General features: G+C 51.4%; 1 protein-coding gene across 1 annotated transcript in view; it reads left to right on the top strand.

The window, feature by feature from the left end:
- The window catches only part of Ptges (prostaglandin E synthase), a 12502-nt gene extending 8689 nt beyond the window's left edge, over nt 1-3813 (top strand). The window contains exon 3 of the mRNA XM_021155561.1: nt 1968-3813. Within this exon, the coding sequence (XP_021011220.1) occupies nt 1968-2217 (250 nt within the window). The 3' untranslated portion in view covers nt 2218-3813. The remainder of the gene's footprint in view (nt 1-1967) is intronic.
- Nucleotides 3814-10177: the final 6364 nt, after the last annotated feature.

The raw sequence follows: 10177 nt of genomic DNA, 5'->3' as shown, positions 1-10177 counted from the left end.
CATGTGTCCATGTGTCTGTGGTATATGTGATGTGTGTTTGTGTGTGCATGAGTATGTGTGTCTGTGGTGTGTTTTTGTCTGTACATGTGTGTGTGTATGTTGTGTGAGAGGGACCGAGAGGGAGGTGTGGGTATGCATAGATCAGACTCCTCAAGGCAGGGTCTCTTTAAACGGTGAACTAGGACATCCCCCGTTTCCATCTCTTTCTTGCTAGGGTTATGAGCACTAGTAGTCACACCCAGGGTTTGTCTTATTTTAAATATGAGCAGTGGGGATTTGAACTCTGGTCCTCATGATTGTGCAGCAATCCCACTGAGCCTTGATTATTATTGTTTTATTATTATTATTATTATTATTATTATTATAGCCCAGGCTTGCCTCAACTTACTATGTAGTTGAGTGTGACTCAAGATTTATTTATATTCTTATTTTATTTGCATTTGCTTGCATGTATGTATGTGTGCACCGTGTGTATGCCTGGTACCTTCAGAGGCCAGGGGAGGGCGTCAGACCCCTTGGAACTGGAGCTGCAGACGGGTGTGAGCCACCGTATGGGTGCAGGGATTTAAACCTGGGTCCTCTACAAGAGCAACAGGTTCGCTTGCTTCACTGATGAGCCATCTCTCCAAGCACTGACCTTGTACTCTTGATGACAGTCGTTTTTCCAGCACACCCGGTTGTAAGCAGTGAGCTCCCCACCCACTAAGCTAAATCCCCACCATAGGAATTTGTATGTCCTTGGATGAACTTCATTTTCCTCCTGTGTTACCCGGCACCCAGCTCCCACCCATCTGCCTCACTTCTCTCTTGTGTCCTTTACCAATAGGCAAATAGGTCAACTTTGAACTCTGTGCTGTTCTTACCACAGGACCTTTGCACATTCTGGGCACTTCCCCGGAAGATCCTTTCCCTGCCTGGCTCGTTTCCCATCATTTAGTCTGTAATGCATCTCCACCCCTGACTACTGCCCCAGTCCCCCTGAAACACTGGGGTGTGGATGGTCCAGTCCTCTACGTGGCTCTCCCTACTTTCTTTCACTCAGTAAAAAGCTGGTGGCCCCTTGCTAAGATTCACTTTACAAACGGGAAACAAGATGAGACCACTGAAGTGGGTCACCACAAGAGCGCTGGGGCCAGGCTGGGCTGGCCAGTTGGCCCGTGCTGCTGGTCGGATGTACTGCAGCTGGAAGTTCTAGCGTCCCCACACTGAACTGGGGCCGGTCCTGGGAAAGGTCATGGCTTGGTCACTGGGTTCATGTTTCTCTAAGCATTCATCAATGGCTCTGGGAGTTCACTTCTCCAGACGAGGGTGGTTTGACTGCCTGTTTCGTGCTAGAGAGAGGTGACAGTCCAAAGGGGATCCTGGGAACTGAGTGGCAGCTGGTGGAGTTCCCCCCCCCCCGTTATTTTTGGGTAGGGTTGCACTGAGGCCTCCTGCCAGGTATGTTCACAAAAGAGCCAGATAGCGCGTGTGAAGGAAGGGAAGGCTTTGCCAGAGTGAGGCCTGTGCGTGATTGCCTGATAAATGGAGGAATCCTACAGTTATCTCTGCAAAGATGTTGCTTGGTCAGCTTTAGAGGTGGAAAGAGACAGAGACCAGCAGGAGACACAGCCCAAAACCTTTCCAGAGGGAAGGCGGGTCTCAGGCCCTGACTCAGAGAGTGCTTGTCACTCACCTCTGACCCCAATCCTCTGAATCCCCCTTTTTCCACCTGGTGTCTATGGGACAGAAAGGTCTGTGGGGGACTGGGGGGGAAGCTGGGCCCATACAAGCCCCAATCCATTGGCAGCCTCTCTGGCCAAGCCCTTTCACAGGACTTTGAGCCGCAGCCACCAGCCTCTTCTGGGCTGTCCCCTTGGGTTCTAGCTTATTGGTCAGGAAGGGTTTAGGGCGTCTGGTCGTCCCAGAAGGTTTCTGGTGTGTGGTCCCAGCACTAAGCCTGCTAACTATAACCCTCTGCTCCCTAGAGCCCACCGCAACGACATGGAGACAATCTACCCTTTCCTCTTCCTCGGCCTCGTGTACTCATTCCTGGGACCCGACCCTCTGATCGCCTGGATACATTTCCTCGTTGTCCTCACAGGCCGTGTGGTACACACTGTGGCCTACCTGGGCAAGCTGAACCCACGCCTTCGCTCCGGGGCCTATGTCCTGGCCCAGTTCTCCTGTTTCTCCATGGCCCTGCAGATCCTCTGGGAGGTGGCCCACCATCTGTGACCAGCAGCTGAAGCCTTCTCAGCTACCACAGTGGGGACAGAGCCATGAAGGCTGAACTTGAGGACTTGGTGTCTCTTCTAGAATAGGGACGGGGTCTGGTCCTGGGGTCCTGGGTAACCTGGGCATGTGGATCTCAGGGCCCAATGTGCACATGTGTGTTTTTTAGCCTTTTGGGATCCTGGGTGAAGTACCCGTTTGGAACCACTTACAGATGAGCTGCCAAGATTGACAGGACATCCTTCACCTCACAAAATGCCTTAAACATCACACCACACTCTCTCTTACCCATAAAACAAAGGACAGGATTGTCCAACAGAGCCATCCCATATAGGACTAAGAATGAAGGCTTCTCAGACCTACCTACAATTCTGGCCCAGCCCAAGGAGAGCCACCTGGCTGGTATGTGTCCGAGGACATCCTCACAAGAGGCCCAGCAGTGGCCAGCTCTGTGTGGAGGTAGAGTGCTTGCTTTTTTTAGAGGTGGGCAGGTCAGAGCTTCCCTGTCCCCTGTTGATACCTCTGTCCTGTGAGTGCCTTAGGTAACACAGGCTCAGGGGGTGAGAATGTCCACAGCTCAGCCTACTTGTGCATGGCCTTGGCTCCTCCAAAGACCGAAAGGATGGGCTTTGACCAACCCCTGAAAGGGAACTTTGGCTTCTTCAGCGTCTGTGAGGTTTGAAGATGCCAAATGTCTACTCCTGTGGAAAATCTCACCTGTGTGTGTGCGGTGTCCCTCCAGAGTCCTGAGACCTGTTTAGGTTTAGTCATTAAACAGCAGAGTGTGACCTGTGAATGTTCGGTGTCTAAGACCCATGCTGTGCCAGCCGGCCTGGTACCTACTGGGAGTTTTCATGTTCCGGTGTGTGTATGTTTTACTTTTGTGAGACAAGGTCTCACTTAGCCCGAGTTGGCCTCAAACTTACTCTGCAGTCAGGACAACCTTGAGCTGACAGCCTACCTGTGCCTCCTAAGTGCTGGGATCGCTGGCCTGCACCACCATAGTGCCAAGCCAGTACAGGCGACTTCCACCAGGCTGCTTCAGAGGAGTCCCTGACAAGATGGTGTTTGGCTTGGGATCCAGAGATGTTCAAATCCTGCCTTCCACATGGCGATTCTTTCTGCAGCTCTGCCACCTTGTAGGTTGCTGGTTTTCTGCTCTACAGACAGAGACGGAAGTGACTACCTGAAGGGAGGCATAGGGTGTGCTCCAGAACCTGGGGCATTCAGGCTCCCAGGCTTCCCACACAAGCCTAGCCACACCACTTCTCCTCCCAGCGGGGCAAGCCCTGTGCCCCAGACCTGCTCTATGGGGTTAGGGAGGGGGTTTTACTGGAAAACCCTGCTGGCCTAGGCTTCAGCCTCACACAGCTGGTGTTCTGGGAGTGAATAGCACTGCCCTCTGGTGGTGAGTTGAAACCTTTGCTCTTGGAGTGCTCATCTGAGAAAACAAAAACTGTAGAATGGGGCCCCTCTTGAATGCCAGCTGTCACTGAACATTAGGCTGGATGCGACCTTCATCTGTCATTGCCGCCCCCCAACCCCAATGTCCCAATTAATACTTAAATTTTAGATAAGACCAGGTGAATTCAGACAAAAGCCTTTTTTTCCTGCATTTTAATTTTCTGTGGATGGGTGTTTTGTATGAATGTCTGTCTGTATCATAGGTGTACCTGGTGCCCATGGAGACCAGAAGAAGTTGCTGGAGCTGGAGTTAGAGGCATGTGGGTACTGGGAATTGAACCCGGGTTCTCTGAAGAGCAACCAGTGCTCTTAACCACTGAGCCATCTCTCAGACCCATTTCTAGATAAGGGATTCAAGGATCCAAGAAGACTTGTCCTGAATTCCTGAGCTAGCATAGTCAAAAACTTTGCAAGATGGGACCCAGGAGAGATAGGGCTGGAGAGTCCATGCAGGGCGTATAAATACTCATCTACTTCAGTCTTTTCCTTTCAGGATGGTGAGATTGTGAGGGCCACGTGTTCTAGTAAGAACCTGCCAGTTGCCTGATGCAGACCACGCATTGCCCACAAGGCCTGCCTGCTGTGGGGCCTGCAAGATGGAGGCCAGGGCTCCTTGGAGGGTCTACTCATTTGTCTTTCTTGCCCATCCCCTGGCACTGCAGTGGGAAAGGCAGCAAGCAAGGGACAGTGACAGCCTCGTGTGGGGTAAGAAGGCTCGGTCCTCTGATCCCTGCTGGGCTGTCCAATAGGGAGGTGAGTCACGCTAATGCTGGCCAGGACGTATAAAGAGATTCAAGTGTGCACACCTTCAATCCAGCACACGGGAGATGACAGGCAGGTGGATAGCTGAGTTGGAAGCCAGCCTGGTCTACCCAGTGAGTCCTTGTCTCAAAAGCAAAGAAGTCAGCACCCGTGTGCCATGGTATGAAGTTGGAATTGGAGGGGTGGGAAATCGGGGTAAGAGGACCATTAAGGTGGCCAGGAGTACCCTTTCTATGTTCCAAGTGGGAGAGAGGTGGGGACAGTGGTTTCAGCAGGGTGTCACTGGGCAGTTGGCAGGAGCAGAGACAGGACCTAGTGGCCTGTTCTGGTCCAGCCCTCATGATAGGAAATACAGGGAGTGATCTCCTGGCTGCAAATCTGGACTCAAGACAGGTGGCTCCAGGCCACAGCACAGAGCAAAGCACTGTCCAGGGAGGCAGTGTGGCTGGTGCCACCTGCCAATCCAGCCAGAGGCTGCAACGCAGCACCTGCAGCCCTCAAGCCCTGCTACCACAGCAGCATCTCTTGCATCTCTTGCTTCCTTTTTTTTCTGACCTGGTCTCTTGTCTGAGGTCATTTGTGGTGGCTTGAATAGGAATGGCCCCCAGTAAACTCATGTGTTTGACTGCTTAGCCCATAGGGAATGGCATTATTAAGAGGTGTGGCCTTGTTGGAGGAGGTGTGTCACTGTGAGGTGAGCTTTGGGGGTCTCATATACTCAATCTCAGCCTACTGGGGCAGTCCCCTGCTGCCTTCAGATCAAGCTGTAGAACTCTGATCTCCTTCTCCAGCACCATGTCTGCCTTCATGCCATGTTCCCACCATGATGATAAAGGACTAAACCTCTGAACCTGTAAGCCAGCCCCAATAAGAGTTGTTGTGGTCATGGTGTCTGTTCACAGCAACAAAACCCTAAGACAGCATCCATTTCCCCGAACTCCACCCAGACAAGGCCAGTCCCACCTGACCCTAGGATCAAACACTGGTGTGGCTAGGCTCATGGGGTCCCAGGGTGGAGTGGACTGAGCAACAGCCTAGAGTCCCAGACATAGGAGCTGGGCAAGGACTTAATGGGCCTCTAAGAAGCTGGGAAGCCACAGCTGTCCCAGTGTCTTGGAACATGTCCTAACCTCTGAGTGAGCAGCGGGGGCGGTCAGAGCCAAGTTGGGGTTCATATAAACTCAAGGGCTAGTAGCCAGCCTGGCTGTTTGCATGTAGGTATGGCGTGCGCGATGTGTATACATGTGTGTACATGCATATCATGGTAGATATGTGGATGTCAGAGAACACTGGAGAAAGGGGTCAGTTCTGTCCAGCCGTCTTGTGAGCCCAGAGACTGAACCAAGATCCCTAGGCATGGTAGCAAGTGCCTATACCTGCTGAACTGCCTTGCTGGCCCATATACTCTGTGGTCCCCCGCTCTGGCCATGCATTTGCAACCATCCTGAGATTTGAGGTTGCAGACATGTGCCAATGGCATTAAGTTTAGTATTGCCTAGCCATTCCTGGACACTCTGCCATCTATTCAGTCAGCCCTGGTTGTCAGGTAATTAACTACCCAGGATGCATAGCGTGTGCTTACTGGGGCATAGTCACACATGAATCCCTACTGGAATTTCAGACTAGTGCCACCACACCAGCTCACATATATTTCATCTTGTAGCCCAGGGTAGCCTATAACTTACCATGGTGCCTAGGCAGTCCTGCAACTCAGAATAGGCCAGGCTGCCTCCAACTCAAAGCAATTCCCCTTCAGCCTCGCTAGTGCTGGACCTCACTGGGCTCACATCTATTTTTAAAGTCTCATTCCTGTAATCCCAAGGCTCAGAAGAGTAGAGACAGGAGAATTAGGGGTTTCAATGTTAGCTCCATTTATATGGATTTTGAGGGGTCTGTGAGCTACTTAAGACTCTCTCGAAAGTCAAACAGCCAGACGTGGTGGCACACACCTTAATCCCAGCAATCTCTCAGGAGGCAGCAATATGACAGACATTATGTTGTGTGACACAGGGCACAGGCGTGGGGTCCCATGTACTCGCTCCTTAAAGTGCGTGTCCCTTTGTCGTGCTTTCCTTCCTCCCAGGAGATGCTGCACAGCTGTGTGCAGGGCATGCAATGCGGGTGCATTGCACCTGCAGCAGCCATGGATTTGACCCACGTCACTTTGCAAGTCTGAACGGGGAAATTAAGGAGTCTGTGGGTTAGTTGTTTTTGTCAACTTGACTAAAAGTGAGGGTCGTCTGGGAAGAGGAAACCACAATAGAAAAAAAATTGCCTACAGGTTGGCCATAGTTTCTGTAGGCAATTTTCTTGACTTCTGATGGGCACTGTGGGTGTCTAGCCCACTGGGGGCTGTGCCACCCTGGGGCAGGAGGTCCTGGGCTGTATGTGAAAGCAGGCTGAGCAAGCCAAGGGGAGCCAGCCAATCAACAAGCAGCACCCCTCCAGGGTCACTGCATCTGCTCCTGCCTCCAGGTTCCTTCCTGATGGACTGTAGGCTGTGAGATGAAGCAACCTCTTTTCTCCCACAAGCCACTTGTGGTCACCGTGTTTATCACAGAGGGAGAAAGCATCCCGGGTGGCTTCTCTTTCTGTTCACCAAACATAAGCTTACAGCACAGAATTATTCTGTCTTTCATTTTCGTCCTATCTGTTGACAGTCTAGAAATTGGCTGTTTATGTTTAGACACGCTACTTTATTAAAAAATTTAAAAGATATTCAATCTCCTGCTACCCCCTAACTCTTCCCAAGTGTACTTCCACCTTCTTAATCTTTTCTTCTTTCCCCTTCCTCCTCCTCTTCTTCATAAAAAAAAAAAAACCCAAAAACCAGAAACAAACAACAACAAAAAACAACGCACCACCTCCAACCCAGATGTGATAAGCAGCGTTGTCTGGACAAAGAGAACTCCTTCTCTTGCTCAGACAGGGACTCTCTATATGAGGTCTGGTTGACTTGAAATTCGTTATGTAGACCAGAGATCCGCCTGCCTCTGTCTTCCAAGTGCTGGGATTAAAGACCTGGGCCACCATGCCTGGTGGGAGGGAGTAGTTTTTCAAGGCGTATTTAACTTATTTTCTTTTGGGGAATTCTTATTTTATGCATGCTTGCCTGCCTATGTGTCTGTGTACCATGGGTATACACTGCCCACAGAGGCCAGAAAAGAGCAACAGAATGAGTTCTCCTTGTGACCCTAGACAGGAGTCACAAGTAGTTGTGGGTGCTGGGAACTGAATCCAGGTCCTCTGGAAGAACAGCCAGTGCTCTTAAGAGCTAAAGCCTCTCTCCAACCTCTAAAGATTTACTTCATGTGTAATTCTGCACACTTAGCCAGGAGTGTGGACACATCCCTTTCTAGCCCCAGCACTTGGGCGGCAGAGGCAGGAGCATCTTTGAGTTTGAGGCCAGCCTGGTCTACAGAGGGAGTTTCAGGACAGCCAGGACTGCACAGAAACCCTCTCCCCTTCCCCCTCCCTCTTTCCTCCCCCTCCCCCTCTGTGTGTGTGTGCATGTGTGCTCGAGTGCTCGCTTGAGCATTTGGGAGCAGTGGCTCCCCTGGAGCCGGAGTTGGGAGTTGGGTACTGGAACTCAACGGGGGTCCTCTGTAAGAGCTGCACACAGTCTGAACTGCTGCAGCCTCTCCATCCCCACAGAGGGGGTGTTTTGACTTCCTCTGTGTCTACCCCTCACTCTATGCTCCTCCACAGTAACAACTGCTGGGCATGCGGCTCAGTTGGTAGAGAGCTTGTCTAGCTAGCACGCACAGAGCCCTAGGATCCGCCCCAGTACCACCTAAGCCAGGTGTGATGGGGCATGACGTGCCTTGCTCAAGGCCCTGAGCCACATGCTGGGGTCTTTTGCTGGTTTCTTATTTTTTTCTTCAAGAATCTGTTTCTCTATGTCTCTTCCTCCCTCCTTCTCTCCCTCCTTCCCTCTCTCCTTTGTTTGCTATAAGAAATAAAAGCAGACACGATGTCCTCTTTCCTTGGTCAAATAGGCAAAGCCAGGGGAGAATGGAGCCCAAGTCCTTCGGGCTGGGCTGGGGCCCCAGGTGCCTTGGCTCTATAGAAAGATGATCGCCTGGGACGGGTGCCCAGGAAGCTGCCCACACAGATCTGCAGCCAGGCACAGCGGGGACAGAACTGTTTAAATAGTTTCGGCTTTGCAGAGAGGGCGGCGTGCCCCTCCCTCTGCTTCCCAGAGCAGCATGTGCAAACGATTAAGTCAGTTTATTTTCTCTGGAGTGCCAGAATGGAAGTGACACTGACATCCTCCTGGTCACCCGTGGGAACAGGGCCTCCAGCATTTCCCAATGCTAGCATGTCTGGGGCCCACCTTGCAGGCCCCCACTCAGTGGGACCCCATGTCTACAGCAGACAAGCCAACCTTCAGGGTTCTTGTGGTATTTTGTCTCTGGGGACGATAAAGTAGAAAGTTGGCAGGCCTGGGGGTAGGGTGGGGTGGAGAGATGGCTCAGCAGTTAAGGACATTTGCTGCTCTTGCAGAGAACCGAGGTTCCCAGCCCCCACATCAGGTTGCTCACAACTGCTGAAACTTCCAGTTCCAGGGGAACTGACGCCCTCTTCTGGCCTTCACAGGCACCTGCAGCTCCACCATGCACACACAGCAGGCAACATACAATACATATAAATAAAAATAAATATTAAAAATTTAAAATAGAAAGATGGAATGTCTACTATTATGTCTACTGTTCGGTGGTAGGGATGGAACCCAGGGTTTTGTGCACACTAGGCAAACAATCTGCCAACAGAGCCACACCCAACCTTCCAGCACCTTCTAAACAAACATTGATGCCCAGGGGATGTAGGGATGGCTCAGTGGTTAAGAGTGCTTGTTGCTCTTTCAGAGGTTGGATGTTTGGTTCCCTGCACCTGTATCAGGCAGTTCACTGTATATAACTTCAATGGCTTGGGGATCTGATGCCCCCTTCTGGCCTCTTTGGGCACTACACTCACTTGGGTGTGTGCACGTGTGCATACACACAGAAACAAAACAAAACCCAGGTGATGCCCGTGAGTGTGGTGGTACATGTCCACCACTCAGGAAGTGGAGCTGGAGGTCAAGGTCCCCCTGAACCCCAGGGTGTCCTTGGCATAAGAATAGGCAGTCTAAAGTGCTGTGCTTCCTGGAATGTGAGCTAGAGGTGCAGCTATGGGGAAACCAGGCCACTGCAGGAAGCACATCTAGATAGGCTATGCCACTGTCCTGGAGGGCAGCCTGACCTGCCACTGCTGGGCAGGTCATCCTGATGGAGAGCGGCCAGCCGTCTTGCTTTTAGGGTTGTCCTCAGATGTCTTTTAGCTGCAAGGCTGTACTGTCCCAGGGATTGCATGGGGCAGGGAGCTTTCATCTACTTTCCTTGTCTGCAGACCCTCCTAAATGATGACACTGGCTGGTGGCACGTGGCTTCTGTCACCCCACTTCTGTCTGTGAATGGGATAAAGCCTATTAATCGCCTCAGCTGTCAGCTCTATGCTGTGAGTCTGCCTAAGACCTCAGAGCAGTGGTGATTTTTTTCAAGGCTCAAAACAATCTTTTTTAAAAGATTTATTTATTTATTTATTTCAAGTATGAGGGTACACTATCGCTGTCTTCAGACACACCACAAGATGGCATCGGGAGACGATGCCGGGGCCTAGCAAACACAGGAGTGGATGTTCACAGTCAGCTATTGGATGTATCACAGGGCTCCCAATGGAGAAGCTAGAGAAAGTA

Source organism: Mus caroli, chromosome 2 (assembly GCF_900094665.2).
Source record: "Mus caroli chromosome 2, CAROLI_EIJ_v1.1, whole genome shotgun sequence".
Classification (NCBI taxonomy): domain Eukaryota; kingdom Metazoa; phylum Chordata; class Mammalia; order Rodentia; family Muridae; genus Mus; species Mus caroli.
Note: the sequence above shows the minus strand (reverse complement) of the source record. Positions and strands in the feature narration are given on the sequence as shown.